The sequence below is a fragment of the Panthera pardus genome, unplaced genomic scaffold, assembly GCF_024362965.1.
Source record: "Panthera pardus isolate Hobbes unplaced genomic scaffold, ASM2436296v1 HiC_scaffold_27, whole genome shotgun sequence".
Taxonomy (NCBI): Eukaryota; Metazoa; Chordata; class Mammalia; order Carnivora; family Felidae; genus Panthera; species Panthera pardus.
In genome coordinates, this window is record NW_026526843.1 from 29,814,779 (window position 1) to 29,838,213 (window position 23,435).

At 44.4% G+C, this 23,435-nt stretch overlaps 2 protein-coding genes across 9 annotated transcripts in view; one reads left to right on the forward strand and one right to left on the reverse strand.

Moving 5' to 3' along the window:
- Positions 1–1,482: 1,482 nt before the first annotated feature.
- On the reverse strand, positions 1,483–10,906 carry UBE2A (ubiquitin conjugating enzyme E2 A). Its single transcript, XM_019421875.2, has 6 exons — positions 10,650–10,906; positions 10,429–10,509; positions 9,988–10,013; positions 4,421–4,510; positions 3,315–3,403; positions 1,483–3,038 (listed from the first exon to the last, which is right to left on the reverse strand). Exons 1-6 carry the CDS (start codon positions 10,691–10,693, stop codon positions 2,910–2,912), a joined length of 459 nt encoding a protein of 152 aa, XP_019277420.1. The 5' UTR covers positions 10,694–10,906; the 3' UTR covers positions 1,483–2,909.
- Positions 10,907–20,442: 9,536 nt separating this feature from the next.
- The window catches only part of STEEP1 (STING1 ER exit protein 1), a 55,707-nt gene continuing 52,714 nt past the window's right edge, over positions 20,443–23,435 (forward strand). For 3 of the 8 annotated variants that reach the window (XR_002073174.2, XR_002073173.2, XM_019421877.2), the window contains exons 1-2: positions 20,443–20,652; positions 23,157–23,274. Coding sequence is in view for 6 of the 8 variants with exons in the window: in XM_019421877.2 (XP_019277422.1) it covers positions 20,529–20,652; positions 23,157–23,274 (242 nt within the window). In the remaining 2 variants the exon portion in view is untranslated. The remainder of the gene's footprint in view (positions 20,653–23,156; positions 23,275–23,435) is intronic. The other 5 variants (XM_019421880.2, XM_019421883.2, XM_019421882.2 and 2 more) reach the window with 4 other exon arrangements.

The window sequence follows — 23,435 nt, forward strand, 5'->3', positions numbered from 1 at the left end:
AGATTTCCTAACTTCTTAGGTTAGCTTTGCTCTTGATGCGGAATTAGGGTGAAGTCACTTACCTCTGTTTGAAAATAAAATCTGTTGAGAAATGGGTTTAATGAGAATGAGCTGTTGGACAACCTTGCTGCTCTATTTTGTCCCCATTCTGTTGGCTCCTGTATTTTCCCTTTCTTCAAAATTGCAGTCCTTTTTAACTCAGTACCTTTGCTATAAAACCAGCACGCATACATGAGCCGCTTCAAGTTTTATTTGAATTACTTAAATACGTTATACTGAGGAAGTAACTCTGTCAGTTATATATAGCCTTGAGTCTCACAGATTCACTTTCTAGATTTTTCTCCTCCCCTTTGATTGCAAAATGAATGGGAATTTCATGCATTCTGTTGGGATTCTATTTTTAGTAGAATACAATGCATTCACTTTGCTGTGAGTAACCCCTGAAGCTAGAGATGGGTCCTAAATAAATAAAGGACTCTTGATTACAACTTTGGTTCTTCCTCATACCCCCACCCCGGTATCAGCAGGTGCAGAATTGAAGACTCAAGTTCAAATCACACTGTCATTTTATAAAGAGATCTCCAAATCTGTTTTAACTTGTTGGTTATAATTATATGCAGGCAGCCTGTGGCATTTGTAAAAAAAAAAAAAAAAAAAAAAAATTGTAAAGAAAAAAAGGCAAATTAGCATTAAATGTTTGAATGAATGGTTTTCGTAGTGCCTTTGACCTCGAGAAATGATGCTTTTCAGAGATCAGCTTGATCAGCTGGTTGACTCGGGTGCAAGGTTTTCAAAGGATTATCCCATGAAACAAATTGGGAATAGGGTTTCTCAGGAGGTGTGTGAAAAGAAAACAAAAATTAAATCTGCGCACCCCGCGTCTCACCTTAATTTTTTCAAGTGTGACTAACTGTCAATATTTAAGGTACCCAGCCACGGTAGGGTGAAAAAGTTAATGTCAAACTAATCTCCCAAATAAAGAGCAATGTAACGTGGCTCTACTTCGAAGCAGAAATGGACTTAAGGGAAAATCGTGAGCACATGTAAGGATGCTGCCGCCTGTGACGTGTTGAACGCTCTCTGCCACGGAGGCCCCTCTAAGTGCCGCGTCTTAAAGGCTGAGTGAGTACACACACCGGAAAGACTCCGCTTAATGTCATCTCGCCCCTACCCCGAACGAGAGCGGAGAGTTTCTACGAAGTCACTGCTCTGGCGTCTTTAGCGCGAGCTAGGCTGCTCCTCGGGAGAGAGCGGTTTTGTTGAAACAAGGGCAGGCCGAGGCTACCTGTACGCCCCAACTTCATCCGGGGGTTAAAGTACCGGTCTAGAGTAGTTTGGTGCTCTTTGTTACAAGCCAGGGCTTTTGAAAGAGGTGGAATGTCAGGATCGACAAGTTAGGTCTCGGTAGGGGAGGGTGCCGGAAACACCCAGGTGTGTCCACGCCCCCAACCCCACTGCATTCGCTTGATTGACCATACCGTATGCTGAAGGAACTTTGTTTTATTTAACAGTTTTACATTCTTGTTAAAACGTTAAAAAAAGAACAGAGCATTAACACTTATGACAAGAAAGAAGGTCCTCTCCAACAAGATCTACTCCTCTCGTTCCTCTCGCAGAGTGTTGTAATTTTGCTTTCACCAGGTTTATTTCAAGGGGGAAAGTGAGTAGCTGTGAGATTCCAATAAGTTAATACTAAAAGTTCATAGTGAGCTAAAATATAATTATACCTTGACTACAAAATTTTAAGGTTATTTTTATTTACAAGTTTTGAAAAATGTACATTTTTTTACATGGGTTACTTGTGCAAAGTTTGATTTAGAAGAGTGACAAATGCACAAAAGGTGACGATGGAACATTAGACGAAACATGTACAAGCCTTGTCCCACGCTGCTGCTGAAACGTACTGTCTATCTAAAGTATAAATATCCACAGAAAGAACGTTAAGGTTCTTATAATACTGAAAGGGAAGAAGAAACTAAAAGCATGCAGCATGAAGTCAGGAGTCGAGTGGAAAAACAGTTTGCCACAGACAGGCTCCCTTCCTTGGGCTAATTAAAACTCTAAAAAATGATGGGGGATTAGAAGTCTATCTAGGGTAGCGCTTCTCCTTTAAAAAGATTAAAGGATCTCCAACGTTCCCTAGCTTCAAACTAATGATTGTTTCCATTCCTCTGCTCCCACACCTCTTCGAAAAGCAAAAACCCAGAAGACGACCTCGGTCTTCTGAAACTTAGCATGGGTGAGCCCGGCGAGCATCCCGCAAGGAGAGGACGTGTCAGTTACGGCGATTGCTGCGCGCCTGTGGCGGAGCCCTTTCACTGACCGTTCCCTTCCTACCGGTAAAAACCATCTTGTAATTCGTACTGGTTGGACCTTACCATCCTAGCGTTTTGGGCTTCCATTGCTCTTTCAAAATGGGTGTTTACACGGATCTGTTCCCCCGTTTTCCATAGGCCATATCGCAAACATTCACGTCTAAATCCAACACGAGTGAAGGGCCGGCCAGGATGAAACACTCCAGCAGTCATTTTGTTAAAAATAACATCCTGGTCATCGAGCTGTGCGCAAGCACCACTTGTGTAACGGTTCACTTTAAAAGCTCAGTGTAAAGCACAGTAGCACAATCCTGCCCTAAAACTGGAGATGAGACACAACAGAAAAGGAGTTGAGCATTAGTCAATTTTGCACGTAACCCAGGTACAGTACATTTGATCTCCTAGAGGGTGTTTTCTGATGTTCAAGGAGAGGGGAGAAGGGGTAGGAAGAGCTTGGCAAGGGAAGATGGAAACAGCACAACAGCTATTTTGCTTTTAATAAAGTAAATGTAATGACACTGAAGAATAGGGAGGTGACAAACACATCAATATAGATTTTTCTCTTGACCGGCCTCTTCTTTCGCTGCACCCGGGTCAACAGTCACGCCAGCTCTGTTCTACTATCGCAGAGACACGTTTTTCATATTCCCGCTTGTTCTCCTGGTACAGCTGAGCAGCCTGGCTGTTTGCTGGACTATTGGGATTGGGTTCATCCAATAGAGACTATAGAAACAATTTGTAACAGGTCAGTCCCTCGAGGCAAAAAAGCATATATTCCAAACAATCCGCTGAACTGTCCTAAGTAACGACTACATTTGCTCTCTTAGCATCCTAACCTAGAGTACCATCAATCCGCTGCTCGCTAGGCAAATACATGATTTCGGGGCGCTTGGGTCTTAATGACCCGCCCTTTGCCTTAAGGTAGGACTGTCAAAAACAATTCAAGTGCTAACAGACACACAGCAAAGGCCATAGGTGGTCACATGAAGGAACAATCACCTGTATGGATGTTAAAATGGAAGACACGTCATAGGTTGGACTCCAACGGTTCTGAAGTATGTCCAGACATATACTACCATCTGCATAGACTGAGAGCATAGAAGTGGTACGTTAAACACAATAAAACCCATTAATATCGTAACATAGTCAAGACCAGTATAGTCAAGAATACTTTGCTCGTGAGGTTTAAAAAGACTCCAAAACTGCTTCTCACTTAGCTTCCTAAAAAGAGTCCTCATCACTGCTAGTGAAATAATCCGAGAATGTCAAATAGAATTGGTATAAAACTAGAAGCTGCTTCGTGCTCTTTCTTCTGAAAAGACTGCCGTATTATCCAGGATAGCACACACGTTTTTCCAGCAGGGTCCCTAGGCATCCAGATTTGTGGGAAATTTATTCCACTAAATGTGTAAACTCGGTCTCTTATCTGAAATAACAACAGATCGCGCAGAGTTCGCAAAGTCTCGTTTTGACACGAAGATAAGAGTATCTGATATCCTGGAAAATACTTTACTAACCTGAATAAAAAGCAAGCTGTTCTGAAGCTTAGTACGAGGAGAGAAAGGGAAAAAATTAAAAAGGCAGAAGGTAAGTTAGGATCACCTGTGCTGCTTTTCCGATACACTGTAGCCCCTCAGCCACAGAATCTGACACTCACTGGCTCTGGAGTGGGGCCAAGGCATCTGTATTTTTGAAAACGTTCCACGGTAATTTTGATCTGCATCTAAATTTGAAAACTGTTGTTCTAAATAAATAAACTGTTCTAACGTGAAAATAACCACACCACAAGACTACCCCAATCCCAGCCTGACATTAAAAGGAAACATCAAGAGCATCCTTATTTTTGTGCAATAAGTAAATGATAAAGATCGTCGGCACCAGGCGGCTTGCAGGCTCCAAGCAAAGGCAAAGTGCCTTCACTGCTTCAGTTCTGTCACTAGAGATCAAGACAGCAACAGACCCTCACGGACGAGTTCAGTTTTCAGGAAACAGCAAGATGCCTAAACAAATGCCCAGGTACTATAGACCGATAAGTAGGAAACGTGAGACACCTCCATAATTAACAGTGGACCCGTTTAAAACGTTGCATTAAGAGTGCTACTTGCCATTTGGATGGAACATCTTAGAGACAAATCTAACCGTAGGTGGCTTATTTGGATACTCTTCAGTGAATTCTATTGTAAGCTTGAATGTTCCTGTAGTTGGAAAAGAAAAGGTTTAAGAAACAGATTTATCACTTTGTTCAGTAGCACTTTCTTTTAATGCTACGTGGCATTTTTTCCAGTATTAAATGAAATAATGCAGAGGTATATTGCAGAGAGGAAAGAGAGGCCAGGTAGGGGGGAAGGCAAGATCTCCAGAAACTGCTCTAAAAATAGATAGGGTAGGAACCACCGCCCAGAGGGGATTTTGTCTTGTTTTGTTTTGCCATCATTCTCCCCCGAACTTAAACACAGCCATCTTAAACGCAAAATTATGGCCTGCAGGATAACTTTAGCCACTGTACATTTTGAAGACATCCTCAAAATGACCAGAAACAAGAGCCAAAATTTGGCCTCCTTCCCTTAGATGGCTGAAAGGCCTCAAAGGCCTGTTTTAACCAGCCTCCATCTTGAACTCTCCGGTGATTTGGAAATGGACTAGAAAAGAACGGAGTACAGAGGTTCCAGAATCCATGCTAGAAATACAAATCGATAACCAAATTATTTTTTAACATGGAAGGGAATAAGTATACAAGTGTTCACTGGCTCCTTTTCGTATAATAGCAACACCATAACGAAAACATAATTGAACGCAAGCCAGGAAAAACTTCACAATCTCTCTCAAAAGTCCTTAAGTATGACTCACAAGGTACTTCACTATAAAATCAACTCAATTATTCACACTAATAGAGGGAATTAATGGCAGAAATAATTAAAAAATCACATTAGATTGCATTCATGTCTCCAGCAAATTTACCTTTCTAATGATGTTTGTTTAGGCCACTGGTGAAATGAATTTATTTCCCTTGAATGCGCGTCAACGAAGGTAGCAGGAGGCCCTAAAGTATACTATAGACTTATTTATAGGGAATGAACAAACTGGATCTCATTCAAGAATCATAGGATGTTGTGATTGGGGGAGACTATTTCCTCCAAAACAGTTTTTAAATTGGGTTTAATAAATTCAAGGAAACAATTGGGCGATTGTTTTTTCCTGACTGAAATCTCTTCAGGTTATCTTAAGGAATCAGTTACCGTCTGGCCTAAGGTGATGGATGTTCTACTGTATTACTCTGGTCCATTTAATACATTTATTCTGATACCACAGACCACCCTTCACGTGGAGTATACTCTGTTAACGGTTCCTTTAGAGTTGGCAATTTATTTCCTCCCTCCCTGAACAGGTTTATCCACCACTTAAGGAAAAAAAAAAAAAAAAAGACTACATTCTGTTGCTAGATCTGTTACATGTAACAATACCAAAGTTTGCTTTCTACCAGCACACTGCTAGGAAACAATTTGGTAACAAAGCTGCCCTTAGTATGAACATGTCTCCCAAAGTTTCAGAATAATTTAAAATGTAACATATAGACCTATTCCCCCAAACTACTGTTACTCCCTAAGCTGTGTGCAAAGCCAGATCTGAAGATACTATGCATTATAACTAAGAGCAAAAAGTAAAATATGTTGGAATGGACAAACATGCTATACTCCATCCGAACCTACTTTATTAACCTACCACCTGGTCATAAATCTTCCTATTTTTGAGGGAAAAAACAGCGGTTCTTCCTTGTACTTGTACTTGTACATATCAGTACATACTACTGATATGAAAATACGCAGGAGAAAGTGGGAATGAGTGTTAGTCCAAAACTTTGAGCTTCCTTAGGTATCTCAAGTATAAACACATTGGCTCGATGTTGAAATCTGATTAGATTATAGGTAAGAAGAGATTTATCATCAAGGAATTGCTCTAAAATTGGGTGGATTTAATAGCACACAGAGCTCCCAGGTACTTTAGATTCAAGAGGATAGCCTAAAAGTGGTAAAGCAACGCGTAAGGCGGGCGTGCGTGGAAACGGTAGAGCATAGTGGGGAAAACAGCATCTTTGCACCAAGACGGGGGCTCAGTTCCTTGCTTTGCTACTTACTAGTTGTGGGACCTTGGGAAAGCCACTCAACTCGACTAAACCTCAATTTCCTCATCTGTAAAATGGGATCAAGAACAGTAACCAGCACACAACATTGTTGTGAGGTTTAAAGGAGGGGAAAATACGCACAGTAACACAAAGTAAGTGCTCCATACATACCGTAGCTATAAAAATGGCAAACGTTCAACTGAAGGAGGCAAGAACCAAAAATCCAAACTTCACCATCAGTAAGAAATATACAAGTAATGAATTCAAATCCTAAACAGTACTTACTTTCTGACCTACACCAAACGCTCACAGCTGAATTCAAGGTGAGTATGTATGTTGGTGGCTCTCAAACTTTCTCAAAAGGTTCTTGACTTGAATTTTCTGCCTAATGCTCGCCCAGAAGTTCAACAAGGTGGTTACCTAGCTAGCTACCAAAGAAGTTAATCAAGTCTTTTAAAACAGCCCGTTTAGTATCTTGAGTAGTGAAGCCACCTGCTTACGTGTACTTGAATATAAGTTAGGACTTACCCCCAAATCTTACCCTTTTAGCCACATTAAACAATCAGAATGTCTTTAATACAACCCTCAATGCCATTTCGGAGATCCGAAACAAACGTTAAGGAAATTTAAAATCTTAGAACATTATGCAATTGAGACCAGTGCTCTTATCCTCTGGATATTTAGATTCGGCTTTAAATTAACTGAAAACTTAAGCCTCACCATTGTACACAATCGGTACTGATTGTGTTCATCTTCCTGAGGAGGACAAAACGTTGTACGGAAAGTATCAGTTAATCCATCTATACATAGGGGCTGGGAAATTATATGTATTAAATGGCTGGTGTATGGCAATAAGGAGTGATATCGTTAAACTAGAGAGTGTATGTTCTGCTAAAGACATTTACAAACTCAAATTTTTGGAAATACCATGTTGGCCAAAGGAAACACCTCGGCAGGTGTTTTCTGCCATTTGGCCACCAGTTTGTGACCCCGGAGGAGAAAACAAAGTACATGCTTCTGTTTCATTTTGTTTTGAACTGGAAATTCTGATTTTTAACATAATACCTCTTCATCATAGGATGTATTTAACTTAAGAACACCCTCAGTGAATTTTAAGTGATTCATTTTTAAAAGACTTACATCCAAATTCTTAAGAATACACCTATTATGAAAAGCAAATACTAGTATCTTACTGTGTCTATTAATAATTTTTAGATGATGCAAAGGAGAATACTTTTTTCCATAGTCTTTGAATTCAGCATACATACTACGATATTCTGATGAGGAAGCATTGCCCCCCAGTGTTTCGTTTGGTAGCAAGGTAAGTTCTTGGGAACATCTTCCTCTTACTTTAAGTGTGTGAAGTTAAATCAAAACACCTTGAAGGGTTCCTTTTCTTAAGTCTTCATCTCTTTAAGTAGGGCCTGGCTGTTTCAGAAATTTCCACCACAAAGCGTTTACAAGGAAACAGCAAAAGTAGTTTTGGAGCTGTTGATTTATATACTACATCGGAAACCTCACAACCAATTATGACACTTGTCCTTAATCAGTCTTTTCTAGTAAATTCCCTCATTGCCAACAAAGCGTATTAAAATATGGTCAGAATATGTTTTGTCCCCACAGTCAGTGTTCTAGACACCCGAGGAAGCATCCACGGATAGCAGACTGCTCGACAGAATGAATCAGAGAAGGGTATTGTTATTTAGCTGGAGTAATTCCTTTCCGTAATGCCAGTATGGATAGGCACATCATCAAAAATAGAACAAGTGATATCAACGGGGAAGATTCAGGTAGATAATGGATTCCTTAAGTACCTTCTCATTTCATACCACTTAAAACAAGTGAAGCACCCTTGAAATATTTAAGTAGCCAGTCCTCCGGCAAAGTGATGTACTATTAATAAAGCTGTGCCCAGCATGAAGCTGTCGGAGGAAAATCGGGGGGGGGGGGGGGGGGGGAGAAAGCCGATGAAAACAAAGTCTGCTGGAGCTAAAGCAAAGACACAGTTAATCTGCACACAGTGCCCAGGTATAAAGAACTAGCACCAGTCTAGTAGAGGAAAATGAAGTCTAGCTAGCTCTTGCTATGTATGGATGTGTTCAAATGATCTACTGCACCCAAGGAGCGTGCCTTCAGAATCACTCACTCTTGCTGTCATTTCTTTTTCTTGCGACACTGAGGAGCGGTGATATTTACACTCAGGGGGTGGAGGAAGTATTCAGGCGACTGTCCACAGTCTCCTCGGGAGACCTGAGTATTTCGGGCAAAGTATAAAACTGGCCAATGTTGCCCCATCTCACGACGTCTTGTAGGCTGGTAGCATCAAAAGGCAATCCAGCTCAGTAACAGAAGTATATACTTAGTAGTTTGCAGTAATATTTTTGTTCCTACTTTCAAACGGGGTTATGTGCATGCGTGTGTGCACGTGGGTGTGGGTGTGTGTGTGTATGTGTGTGTGGCAACTGCTAAATGAGTAGAGATGGTCATTGCAAAAAATAACAAAGATTCTTCTGTTTTCTGAATACCTCAAGTATTAAAGATGTCGATCGGTAGTTCAAATACTTTTCATCACGTTTTAAATGTTTTAAGCTTTCAGAAAACAACCACACATACATACACGCACACAACTGGATGCACGTAAAACTCTTATCGGTGTCAATTTCCCGGTTGTGATATCGTAGGATAGTCATTCAAGATGTTACCAGAGGGGTGGAGGAATGGGTGAAGGGTAGACAAAGTCTCTCTGGAGTATTATTATTAATTACAACTGCACATGAATCTATAATTATCTCAAAAGAGAAAAAAAAAATTTTTTAAATCCTTAAAAAGCAACTCAAGTGTTTTTAAAAGTCAAACCCGAATCCATGAAAACTCACGTACCTCTAGGTACACATGGTGCCTTCAAGTAGGCTGGACATTGAGGATGCCCTCAATTGTGAAGCTGCTTGGAGACTACTCACCGTAAAGTCTTGATAAAAGCACACTGAAAACTCATTTTAAAACGAGAAACAATGTTATACTCAAACTGGCCATGAGAGACCACGGTAGAAACCCGACAGTTCTGGGCAAGGGATTCTTGCACCCCTCCAACATCCGGCCAACACGAATTAAGCACCTGCTGAACACAGTTCCTGCCCTTGTGGTAGAATTCTGAACTAGGCGGTCCCTGGGGTCTCTGAGTCTATCAGCAAGTCGCTGGGTTGATACTAACTCAGTATCTTGGGAGGGAGCTGAATTTAACAGGATCACAGCCCAGACCTCAAAAATCCTTAACATCGGTGCTATGAAGCTCCTTTCAAAAAGCGGCTGCCTTACCCAGATTTTTTTTTTTTTTTTTTTTTTTTAAAGAAACAAGCAAGGAAAAAGGTGCAGTTCTAGTCAAGCGGACAATGGTCAGAACCACCGGCCACTTATTGGATTCCAGTCAAGCCTTTAGCAGGCAGAGGCTAGGGAGAAGCGGGTTCCTAAGTAGGAGGCACTTCAGGATGACCGGGACCCCTTTCCCCCAGAGACGACCAGGCTCCTGAAAGGTGGGTAAAGAAACTCTCTTACCATCCTCAAACGGGGTCCCTTCGGGCCTGCAACACAGAGAAAAACAGTCAGTTCCCGCTTAAGGGGCTCCCTTCTCCCTTAAGAGGCTCATCTTAAGAGATGGCTATTCCAAGCTCTGCCAAGTGAACCTCTGGTAAACCGCTGCTTCCTGGGTCAGAAAAGCCAGTCCAGATCCATGTTTCGGGCTCCGACGCCCGGCGCAGGCCGCCGCGCCTGACCGCCACCACTCCCCGCTCCGCCCCCCTCAGAACCCCAAACGGTTCCCCTGGCAGCGGGAACGGAGCTAATCGAGGCACAGGCTCCGGGGAGGAGCCTAGGCCCAGCCGGACCCGAACATTTTCCCTCTCCCCTTCCGCCCTCGCGAGGGGGGCCGGTCCCCGAGGGCAGGCTGGGCCGGCCCGCGTCCCCCGCCTCTCGCCACCATCCGGAACGCAGACTCACCCGAAAATGACCGCGTTCCAAACCATTATGTTGTTCTCGGACGGAGCCCCGCTGACTCCAGCCGGAGGATCCTCCTGCAACCTTCAGGGAAACAGACAGGGGCTCCGCAATCCGGCCCCCGCGTCCGCTCCGGGCTGCCCCCTACCGCAGCCAGCCCGCCTCGGGACCCGCCCTGTGCCCCGCCTGGCAGCCCCCGGCCTCGGCGCTCCCTGTCGCTTTACCTCTTGAAGTCCCGCATGAGGCGCCGCCGAGCCGGGGTGGACATATCTCTAGCGGGGTCAGGGGTGGGGCATACACCGACGTCTCGGGTCCCGGCGGACGCTGAGGAGGCTGAAGAGGCCGACGAGGCCGAAGGAGCCGAAGCGGCCGCCGAGGAAGCGCCCAGAGGAACGGCGCTGCCCCTCCGAAGTCGAGGGTCGGTCTGGCGCCGGCTAAGCACCACCCCAGAGTAGACGGGGGCTGAACCAACCTGGAAGGAGAGGGGGGGGTTGTGGAACGCCGAACGCCGGACAGGCCGTACCAACACCGGGCGGGGAGGGGGGTGGCAAGGAAAGTTGCTTAGGTCATTAAACCCCAGCGGGAGGCGGGGAGCGCCCTGCTCGGCTCGTGCCGGGGTGAGAGGCAGGCTACGGGCCGCGCGCAAGCCCGTAATTCACTAGGAATTCGTGGTGCAGTGGGGTCCGTCTCCACCTGCCCGGGCTGAAACGAACCCAGGGAAGCTTTTTTTTCTGTCCCCCCCCCCCTTTTCTTTCTCTCTCTTTCTTTCTTTCTTTCTTTCTTTCTTTCTTTCTTTCTTTCTTTCTTTCTTTCTTTTTTAAGAGAAGATCACTTCTTACAGTACTGTACGCCCTGTGGCTGCCGGGCGGGTAGCGAGAAGGGTGGAAGTCCCTAAGTAGAGAGGAGGACAGAGTGGACGGAGGCAAATCTAGTTCTCGAAAAGCGGGAAATCTAGGGTGTAGACCCCCTGTGCACACGGGAGAAGGGGGGGGGGGGAGGAGGCTGTATGACTGGTTAAAACCACTGCAAAGCAAAAGGATAAACCGGCCCCGACTAGGAAAGGGAGCTGTGGGTCCCTTGTCTATGAGACGAATGTGCGGCATTCCGGTCCCAATGTTTAGGCCCGTGATCACCCCCAAAGCAGAATAAAATGGTGGCGTGTGTCCTGGGGGGAGGGAATGAGAGCTTAAGGCAAGCGGAATGAGAGCTTAAGGCAAGCGGAATGAGAGCTTAAGGCAAGCAGAATGAGGTTTTAGCTCTGGGCACTCACAATTTGGCTCTGGAACCACATTTCCCCTTGGCACGTCAACAAGCCAAGCGGCTACTATATATTCAGAAGAGTCCAAGGTATGAGAATATCCGACTGCAGAGAAGTGCAAGGGCAGAGAGTCTGAAGTAAAAGTAACGGTAAGACGCACGTGAAAAAGCTGCAGGTTGCAGAGAAGAGTCACAGGTTAGTATGTGGAACCTGCAAAAGCAATAACAGTTTTAAAGAATAATTTGTTAACGTCAACCCAAAGTAATTTACAAGGTCGGCAGAACACTCATTTACCAATTTGTGAAAATACGACAAAGGTAAGTTTGGGTTCAATCATAGACAGCTTCGAACGCCAACCTAATGGGTTCTTTGGAAGGTGGCTGAACATAATTAGAACCGAGCTAGCCAGAGACTGGTCCCAGGAGAGCAGCTAAGAGACATTGGAAGTAGTCGAGGTGAGAAATACAGAACTAGGCAGTGACAACAAAAATGGAGAGGAGGGGATGACTGGAGAGGACTTGGCAACGGATTGAACCTGGAGGCAAGAGAGAGGAAGGAGTCAACAATGGTTGGAGTTTTAAGCCCCAAGATAACTGCGGGTTTGAAGGTGCCATGAACAGAATTGGGGAACAGAGTGGGGAGGGGCAGTTTGGGGAGAGAAAGTTTGGGGACTTCTTGAATTCATGGGACCGGTGAGACATCGAGCCATGATATCCATAAGATGTCAGATGTGCAGAAATTTGTTTCTAAGGTGGGAGGCGGGGGATGCTTGGGAATGCTAGGGATTCTAGCTGCTGCAGTCACAGACAAGGATTTATATCTCCCACCGACTCCAACACATCAGGAGTTAACGCAAGTGTCCCTAAAAGCATTGCATAGTGAGTGTGGTGGGAAGTAGGTACAAAAATAACTTGAAAATTTCCTCTCGTATAGTAGCTTGCAGTCTAATACACGCATATGTAATCTACAAAAGCGAGTGCGTTAGTTTTCTATTGCTACTCAACAGATTATCCCAAGCTGTTGGCCAAGTTCAGTTCCTTGGGGTTGTAGGACTGAGGCCCCCGTTTGCTCCCGGGCTGCCAGCCACCTACCATGCTCAGCTCCTAGAGGTCACCCATATCCCTTGCCACATGGCCTACTCCATTTTCAAGCGAGCAACAGACAACTTGTCTCCCATTAAATCCCTCTCAAGCTCTGACTCTTTCTTCAGGAAGAGCCCCGTTCACATTATGGGCTTATCTAATTGGGTCAGGCCCACCATGGGGGAATCTCCTTATCTTAATATCATCTGATTTGGGACCTTAACTGCAACAGCTGCAAAATGCCCTTACAGCAGAACCTAGATTAGTGTTTGATTGAATAACTGGGAGAAGGTAGGTGTACATCAGTGGCCAGGAATCTTCGAATTCTGCCTGCCAGAGCGGCCACAAGGTACACAGCAGAAGCATGTGAATCTATCAATGCTGAGGGGCGGGGTGGGGGGTGGGGGGAGTCCTCAGTCTGGTGGGGTTAGAATGAGCTTCCTGGAATGGCTCAGTTTCAATTTTCTTTCAAAACAAGCAACAGCACGGCTTGGAGAGGAGTCAAGCACTTTCTATGAGAACAACAGCAGAAAAAAAGACACGGGGCTCAACCATGTTCTGGGGCTATTGGGCAGGTTAGCAGGGCTAATGGGGAATGCCGAGACGTCTGCCTGGAAAAGTGGGGGTGACAGAGTTGATTAAATGCCCTCAAATGCAAGGATGAGGGCTTTAGGCTTGATAGGCAGCTTTGACAGGTTTTAGAGGTATAGCTTTCATTGGTGCTGAGAAGCTGCTATCACGTACTGGAGAGCAGGAAGGAGACTGGGAAGCTCCTGCCGCTGGAAGTCAATGTCTGAAATTCACTGAAGGCCAGAGATGTAGCTGACTTTGTTGGAGGCCTGTTTATTTTCTGAAACTCCTTTGCTCCAGCTGATGAGTAGCTCTTTGACTACCTAATCAAGAAAACTCAGGGACATGAACCAAAGCAGTTTGGGAGCCCCGTGGCAGCAGGGTACGGGGAGAGCACGCCCTGACTGCCCTGTGGAATTGCATTGCAGAAATACTGTGCCCTCGCGTTCCTCATCAGGAGCATAGCAATCAGCAACACAGAAGATTGCTCTCTAGCACAGATGATTATCAGGGTAGAACATACTAGCTATAGCATAGTTGGCCAAGCATTCCTTCCATCCCCTTTTCACCTTGACATCTTGAAGAAATAACCCTCTTCACAGCCAAGCATCACTCCCCTCCCCAAAAGCAGGGGTCAAGAAATAGAAGTCTTTTTCAGTGCAAAGAAAAGCATGTTAGCAATGCAGCTGCAGGAAAAAGTTCCAAACCATCCATAGGCAAGGATCTGAGAATTTTCCTGAAAGGGAGGACTGTGAAATATGGGAATATATAACTAGGGAAATTGTGGAATTGCATTCATGAAGCCTTCAAAATGCAGACTGGATTGTGATTTTCCTGAACTATTTTGGGTTGGAGAGAGAGACTGAATAAACTATCATTTCCTGCCTTATGAGGCTCTGAGTTTGTACTCCTGTTAGCCAGTGAAGGCAAGGAATTTTATTTTCTTATAGTTCCCACTTCTATTGCTAAAATTTAGTACAAACAGGGGCGCCTGGGTGGCTCAGTCAGTTAAGCGTCCGACTTCGGCTCAGGTCATGATCTCACGGTTCATGAGTTCGAGCCCCACATCAGGCTCATTCCTGTTAGCATAGAGCCCACTTCAGACCTTGTGTCTCTCTCTCTCTGCTCCTTCTCTGCTTGTGCTCTCTCTCTCTCTCTCTCTCTCTCAAAAATAAATATGTCTTCAAAAAATATTTTAAAAATATTTTTAAAAAGTCCATCTTGACTCCAATAACCTCAGAAGACAAGTCAAGAGAATTGCTTATAGGAAACAACAGTTGTCACAGTGCGTGCTCTTGGCAGTAAAAGTAACAGTCTGCTGTCCATCGATAGCCTCTAGGACATAAGGAGAGAAAGAGAGAGGGAGAGAGAGGAAAGAGAAGTAGTGATGTTTAGAGAAGTGAGGAAATTAGGGCCATGAACATAAAATTTCACTACCTGCTACGTTGCAGAATCAAAAATAAAGGCGTGGCTTGCTGGGCTGAAGAATGCACCCCCCTCCCCAAGATGTTCTCGACCTCATCTCTGGAATTTATAGATATATTACCTTATGATGGCACAAGGGACTTCGCAGATGTGGTTAAATTAAGAATCTTGAGATGGGGAGATGATCTAGGATAAAACCAGTGGGCCTGATGTAATCACATGAGTCCTTATAAGAGGGAAGAAAGTCTGAATTCAGAGAGAAGGCCACGTGACCTGGAAGCCGAGACTGGAGTGATACAGCCACAGGCCAAGAGCCAAGGGATGGCGGTAGCTTCTAGAAGCCGGAAGAGGCAAAAATGGGTTTTGCCCTGGAGCTGCTAGGAGCCACCAGCCCTGCTGACCTCTTGACTTTAGACCAGTGAGGTTGATTTTGAGCTTCTGATCTCCAGAGCCAGAAGGTAATACATTTATGTTGTCTTAAGCCATTAAGTTTGTGGTACTTCATTACAACAGCAATAGGAAACTGCATGGCTGCAATGTTGGGTGTAGGAATTCAATCAAACTGGCCACATCCACCGGCAAACCCCAACCAAATCCATCCTGCCATCTTTCTCCTAGGGCCTGCAAGCTAAAAGTGATTTTTCTATATTTTTAAATGGCTGCAAGAATCAAAAGGAGAATATGTAATAATATTTCATGACACAGGATGATATGAAATTCAAAAGATCGATGTCCGTAAATAAAGTTTCGTTGGGACGCAGCCATGCTGTTTCATTCCTGTATTGTCTGTGGCTGCTTTTGTGCTCCAACAGCAGAGCTGAGTAGCTGTGACAGAGACTGTATGTGGCGCTGTCATCACACCGTTGCTGGGTGTACCACAAATTGCGGTGATGCAGCTGTAACTCGACAGCATTTTGAAGGCCACGTGTACCACCATATTAAGGCATTTTTGGTGTTGTTTTTTTTTTTTTAATTTTTTTATTGCAAGTGCCTACCTCTCATGTCAAAAAAAGAAAAGTGGGTTTGGAATGTCATGCTTTTTAAGGCACAGGGGAATGGAGATTACTTGGTTATCACATTTGATGTCAAAGCGCTGTGCTTATTACACAATGACACCGTAGCATTGCTGAAACGATACGCTACACGACGACATTACCAAAGAAGTGCTCAGGGCAATGTTCCCAACTCCCAGGAAAGCAACGGTTAGAAAAATTCGAAAGGTTAAAATGGGATATCTCATCATAGCAGAATTCTTCACAAAAACGAAAATGAGGCTGCAACCACAGTAATTTTTCTGAGTGGCTCATTTGTTAGCCAAGCTAGGAAAGCTGTTTACTGATGATGAGTTAATTAAATCGCGTTTGATTGCAGAAGCCAAGGAAATAGGCCCAGGGAAACTTTGCAAAGACTGTTAGCCTTTCAAGCAAGAATACTGGCTTAAAGAGTTGAGGACATTGGAAGCAACACCAACAGTCATTTAAAAAACAGGGCGGGGCGCCTGGGTGGCTCAGTCGGCTAAGCGCCGACTTCGGCTCAGGTCATGATCTCGCGGTTCGCGAGTTCGAGCCCCGCATTGGGCTCTGTGCTGACAGCTCGGAGCTCGGAGCCTGGAGCCTGCTTCAGATTCTGTCTCTCTGTCTCTCTGTCTGTCTCTCTCTCTGCCCCTCCCCCACTCATGCCCCGTCTCTCAAAACTAAATAAACATTTAAAAATTAAAAAAAAATAAAAAACAGGGCAATGAGGTGGCCATACTGTTCAGTTGCTGCACTTCACTCAAAGAGTTTAACGTGATGGCAGAATTGGCCTGTGTGGAATGACTCAGAGGAGACTGTTTTCAAAGAAGTCAAGAAAATACTAATTCGGTACAACCTGAAGTAGAATCTGCTAAGATGTGTTGCAAACACGTACGGAGCAGAACAAGGCTTCGTTGGAGAAATGTACAAAGCCCAACCAACAGCAGTGGTAAAGTTTTTCTCAGTCAAAAAAAACCAGACTTTTTTTTTTTTTGAGCTCAAGGCTGAGACCCAACGTTTTCTGAATGAGAAGAACCACCTGCAACCACTATTAAACACTGGATGTTTTTTTTTTTTTTAAATTAGCTTTTGCTGTAGGCTTAATGTTACTTAATGCATTGAGACTAAAATTACAAGGCAAAACCCTGCTCGTATGTGCAACTTGTATTTCAGTAAAGTCATTTCAATGACAACGAACATTGTTTGAATCACAAGTAACGCCTTTACTTTGATCTCTTCCTGCGCCGTCAAAAATGAAAACAAAAATCGGGATTTGAATTCCCTCACCAATTTGCAATGAATACATTTTCTGAGTCCAAATTTACAATTCCAGTGGCGTTTTTCGGAACTTGATGCAAAGCGCAACGGAAATTTCTATATTTAAAAATCAGTTTAACTGTGCATCTCGGGAGCTTCCACCTAAATTTCAGTTGGAAGTGATTGTTCCGTAATGTAATGCCGCACTAAAAAGGCAAATATCAAGAGAAGAATCCAATTGAATTCTATAAGTTCCTTCTAAAATATGAATATGTTCAGTTGAAATCAGATATTTGGTATCAGTACTTGGCAGTGTGTATCTGGGTTAAAATTTTTTTCAAAGATGAAATACATAAAATCTCACTGCAGATAAGTATTAACAGAGGGATATTGGCGACCGCTTTATTTCAGTAAGACTTTTATTAACAAGCGCTTTCAGTTTGTTGACTCTTGGAAAAAAGCTGTAAACTTTCATTACAAAATCAAAATGAGGTTCTGAAAAATCTCACCTTGACCAGGTGTATTGAGATTGCAAGAGATTTTGATGATAGAGAACACTCACTTTGAGCCCTAATTAAGTGAAATATTATCCCCTCTATAAAAGAATGCTATTCTTCTCATTAGCAGACCTGTATCGCAAAAAATTAATTACTTTTATATTTTGAATTTCATCAATAACACATTTGTGGAAATTTGTTTTCTCTCGCTATAGAAGTACCTGAATAATCTTCTTGGTTTTGCCTCTCGGCCCTCCAAAGGCTGAAATATTTATTTCAAAAGTTCACCCGGCCCTGCATTTGACTATGGCACACGAGGGGGTGAGATTATTTATAGGTGATCACTATACAACTGCCTGTTGTACAAATGTACATATATACAAATGCACTGCCTGACACACAGCAGAGGATCAATAAATATCAAATAATATGAAATCATATGGATGACATTGGAGTAAGACCTGAGGAGCAAACACTGTGATTCTCTAAGACTTGAATTAATTTTTTAAAATTTGTTTTTACATTGATTTATTTTTGAGAAACAGAGTGAGACAAAGCGTGAGCAGGGGAGGGGCAGAGAGAGAGGGAGACACAGAATCGGAAGCAGGCTCCAGGCTCTGAGCAAGAGGTCAGCACAGAGCCTGATGCGGGGCTCGAACCCACGAACTGTGAGATCGTGACCTGAGCCGAAAGTCGGACGCTCAACCGACGGAGCCACCCAGGCGCCCCAAGACTTGAATTGATTTTTAAAAATTTGAATACAGGCTAAAAAATGGTGAATATAGTTGTCACGTGATGTGACGTTAGTTTCAGTTTTACAACATAGTGATTCAACGACCCTATACATTAAGCTATGCTCATCACGATTGTAGCTACCATCCATCACCGTGCAATGCTAATACAATGCCATCGATTATATTGCGTACGCGGTACCTTTTATTCCCATGACTTCTTCATTCCATAGCTGGGCGCCTGCATCTCCTACTCCCCTTCGCCCATTTTGCCCATTCTCCTACCCCCCTTCCCTCTGGCAACTGCTTGTTCTTGGGATTTATAGGTCTGATTCTGCTTTTTGTTTGTTTTACTTTTTAGGTTCCACATACGAGTGAAACCATGTGGTATTTGTCTGTCTTTGTCTGACTTACCTCACTTAGCATAATACCCTTTAGGTCCATCCATGTCGCGCATGGCAAGATCTCATCCTTTTTTATGCTTGAGTAACACTCCATTATATATATATATATATCATATATATATATATATATATGATATACATATATCATATATATATACACACCACATTTCTTTTATATTTTATTTAATTCACATTCGTTCGAGGTTCTAGCAGATGCCTTTAAATTCCCCTTGGTTTACACCTTGTGTGTTTTGAGCTTCTTTCAGCCAGCCAAACTGTCAATTTTCTAGTCACATGCTCCTGCTGCCTTCACTAAGTTCTGTGTTAAAACTCCACTATTTTGGTGTTGTCGCTTGGATTTTTGAAGCTATCCAATGTGAACTGCCTCAACGTCCTTATTCCGGATTGCTCCAGGCTCTCGTCCTCCACAAAGAACATTCTGGAGCAGTTTCTGGGTTGGGGAAGGAAGGGTGGAAACTGTCCCCTTACGACCGTGGCAAACAGGATTATTAAGAGGCCTCTGTTTGTAAGTCATTTGCATGATCAGGGTCTAGTATCTAGAAGGTATAACCAACTCTTACAATTCAGCAATAAGATGACAGCCCGTTTCAAAATGGGCAAAGCATTTGCATAGACATTTCTCCAAAGGAGATACATAAACGACCAACAAGTGTGTGAAAAGGTGCTCATCATTAACCACCAGGGAAAGGCGAGTCAAAAACCACAAGGAGATGTCACTTCACACCCACCAGGATGGTCATGATCAAAAAGACAGACAAAAGTAATTATTGGTGAGGCTGTGAAGAAATCAGGCCCCCTCCCCTGTATATTCATAGTGGGGATGCAAAACGGTATGCACCGAAGAACACGAAAAACGTTCGTCCTCACAACAACTTGTACGCCGACGTTCACAGCAGCGTTAGTCGTTATATCCAAAAAGTGGGAACAACCCAACTGTTCATCGATGGCCCAGGAGATCAACAACATGCGGGATAGCCACACAGCAGGATATTCAGCCATAAAAAAGAATGAAGCTCCTTTTTACTGATTCATTACTGCTGTTTACCCATTCACGCTACAACATGGGATGAACCTCGAAAACACGATGCTGAGTGAAAAGAAGCCAGACATCAACAGCCACATGTTGTATGATTTCATTCATAGGAAACGCTCAGAAGAGGCAAATCCACAGGGACAGAGATTAGACTAGTGGTTGCCGGGGGCGGGGGGGGGGGGGGGTGCTGGGAAAAGGTGGGGAGTGACTGCTAGCGATATGGGATTTCTTTGGGGGATGATGAAAATATTCTGGAATTAGTTCTGCAGGTTGCACAGCTTGGTGAAGATACTAAAAACCACGGCATTATACACTTTTTAAGGGGTGAATGTTATGCTACATGAATTATATCTCAACTTTGAAAAGATATCTCTACTTCATTAGGTTCTCATCCTGAATACAGCCATTAAAATCAAGACCGTATTTAGATGCACACCTAAAATCTGTATGAAGCCGGTAACGTGCACATATAGTTCTTTGTTCTCTCTGGTTTCATATATCTGCATATACAGACGTGTATACCAATATACATGAATTAACTTCAGCAGTATCAGGACTGTCCCAAGCAAAGAAGTCCCAGCTAACTCAGGCCAAGGCAGAGGAGGTTCTGAGCGCTTCAGGGCGCGCCCCCCCCCCCCCCCCCCCCCCCCCGCATCCTGGTCGAATGGAACCACCCGGAAGTCCACGGGACTGCTACTGACACGTGACCAGCCTAGCCTTCTGGCTGGGAAGAGGCTCCAGGCACATCTGTGACATCATTTCTGCGCGACCCTTCTTTTTTGGCAGGAGTTTCCCTGCTGCTCTTCAGAACTATGCCTAAAGTAGTGTCCCGGTCGGTAGTCTGCTCCGACACCCGGGATCGGGAGGAGTATGACGACGGCGAGAAGCCCCTCCACGTCTACTACTGTTTGTGTGGCCAGATGGTCCTGGTGCTGGGTGAGTGGTCGGGGAACTGGGCGGCGTCTGCAAGACGGGAAACTTGGGGATCTAGGAGGCACGTCGCTTTGAAGAGTGGTTTTCCTCGCTCTCCATCCCTGCCCCGCTCCAGGATAGCTTTTCTGTTTTCTGTTTAACTTTGTGAGTGTATCCAGGCTTCCCTCAAAAGCAAATTTCTCCTTCAGGAAAAATGAACTGGCCATCTCCCTCTCCTCCCAGTCCGCCTCTATATACTTTGTAACCTTTCTGCCGGGTGCTAGGATGCTGCTATGGCTCTTCTCTTAAACCAGAATAAAATCCTCCCTTGATCCCTCCATTTTCTTCCAGCTGTATCCCCATTTCTTTGTTTCTTTTATAGCAACACTTCTAAAAAAAAAAAGCTGCCTATATTGACTGTCTCTGTATCCTCACTTCCCATACCCAGTCCCATTCCTGTTGAGCTAATTTCAGGCAGGCTTTCCTTCCTGCCTCAAAGAGATCATGTTCAAATTGACTTCATGACCCCCTACTTCCCACTCTCCCCTATTCGCCCAGAATCTCAGAATCATTCTTGACTTGTCTCTTTTTCATACCTTTGATCTACCCAATCCATCAACACGCTGTGCCGGCCCTTCCTTGAAAAATCTATCCAGAACCTTACTGCTTCTTACCACTTCATTTCTGCCACTCTAGCCCAAGCCACCGTCGTCCCTCACCTGGAACTGCCACGATAGCCTTTTACCCTCCACTCTCTGTTTCCTGGGGGCTTTTTCCCACACAGCTGCCGGAGTCCTGTTCCAAACTTGGTGTTTTCCTATAAAACCAAGAGTAAAACCAAAGCCCATACCTAGACCCTGCATGATAAGATCCTCAACTACCTCTCCGACCTCATCCCCTACCCCTCTTCCCCTTGCTCACTGTGCTACAGCTACAGTGGCCTTTTTGATTTTTCTTCATCACGTCAAAACCTGCCTCCCAGAGCCTTTGGGATTGGCATTTTTTCTGCCTCGAACACTCTTCCCTAGGTGCTTCCTTATTTCATGGAGGGCTCAGCTGAAACGTCTCTTCATTTGAAAACTCTTCCCTGGGGGCTCCTGAGTGGCTCTGGCAGTTAAGTGCCAGAGGTCGGCTCAGGTCATGATCTCGGTCATGATCTCCCACGAATCCCAGTTCGTGGGCTCGAGCCAGCCTCAGGTCAGGGTCTGTGCTGACAGCTCAGAGCCTGGAGCCTGCTTCGGAGTCTGTGTCTCCCTCACCCTCTGCCCCTCCCCCACTCACGCTCTGTGTGTGTGTGTGTGTGTGTGTGTGTGTGTGTGTGTGTGTGTCTGTCTCTCTCTCTCTTTCAGAAATAAATAAACATTAAAAAAAACCCCAGAAAACTCTTCCTTGGCTATCTAAAACAGCACCCTTGTTACTCTTTGCCCTCTTAACTCTGCCTGATTTTTCTTGGTAGCACTTATCACTGAGATCACTGTCCATCCTCTTAATATCTGGCCAGGTTTTTTTATTGGCACTTATCATTATCCAAGGTCATATTTTGTAATTCTTATTTAAAAATTTTCTGCCTCCTCCGCTAGAATGTAAACTGCATCAGGGCAGGGACTTGGCTCTGTTATTTGCTGAATCCCCAGCACTACGTTTGAACGGCACCTGGTACTTTGAGGGCCCTCGCCTATTCATTGAATGAATGAGTTCTCTTTTGATCACCTAGAGTTGAGTCTGAATACTTGTTGTCCTCAGTAAATGCACACTCTTTGGCAGCCTCAATTCCCTCACCTTCAAACTCCGAATTGGGCTACGAAATGTCTACTCCAGCAGGTCGTTGTGAAGATTAATCAACATGCAAACTGCCTGGCGTTCTCTGACTCCCCCTCCCTCTCTTCCATTAATCTCGAATCACTGTGGTCACTTGACTTCTCCATGACCCTTTAGGTGCTTAATTTGCATTATATCAGTTTCCATCTGCTTTGTAACTGCACCTCATTTATTTCCTGCGTGTTTTCATTGTTTTCGGATGGAAACGCCTCTAGCCTGGCCTGGGTCATTTGCATACCACTTGTAGCATAGCACCTCCCCCGTCTCTCTCCTTTTGTAGGCGCGGATCCACCCTTCCCTATGCCTTCCTAAACGAGGCTTGATGACGCTTGATGACGATGTCCTCCTTCCTGTCTGATTCTCATGCATTATAACACGAGCCAAGTGTCCCAGGGTCACAGAAACACTCATGGAAAACTTGCAGTGCTGGGAAGGACTTTTGAGACACTGTGATCTACTCATCCTTCAAATAAGGGGGAAAAAAAAAAAAACCCAAAGGAAGTTGCCAAAGATCACCAAGATGGTAATGGAACAGCTGCGGGTGTTCTGACACCAAGTCATTTTTTCGTTGGGGAATCCAGTAATAGCCATCAATAAGCATAGCAATTATAGTGCAAAATTACAGCGCTAAGGGCCCCACTGAAAACTTGTGGTTGCCTCCAGGTATCTCTCAGTGGCTCCTGTGACCGAATCTTTCTCCATTTCTTCAGACTGTCAGTTAGAGAAACTGCCCATGAGGCCCCGGGATCGGTCCCGGGTGATCGATGCTGCCAAACACGCCCACAAGTTTTGTAACACAGAAGACGAGGAGACTATGTACCTTCGGAGGTAAGAGGTGGATGCTCTCTGTCTGGAATTTCCTTTCTGTGTCGCAGTCGGGTTCCGAGGAATATAAACACCCCGTCCAGCGCTGAACGGGTCATTCTTGTGGGCCTAACGCTTTGACCTTTGCGTTGGCCCTAACTTCTGCGGACACAGCAATATCTTTG

Excerpts from the sequence above, each read along its gene's own strand:
- UBE2A (XM_019421875.2), bottom strand. The coding sequence starts at position 10,693 with ATGTCCACCCCGGCTCGGCGGCGCCTCATGCGGGACTTCAAGAG. Across the intron at positions 10,014-10,428 it reads TGGAACGCGGTCATTTTCGG|GCCCGAAGGGACCCCGTTTG; the intron begins GTGAGTCTGCGT and ends TCTGTGTTGCAG. Across the intron at positions 4,511-9,987 it reads AGGGACCCCGTTTGAGGATG|GAACATTCAAGCTTACAATA; the intron begins GTAAGAGAGTTT and ends TTCCAACTACAG.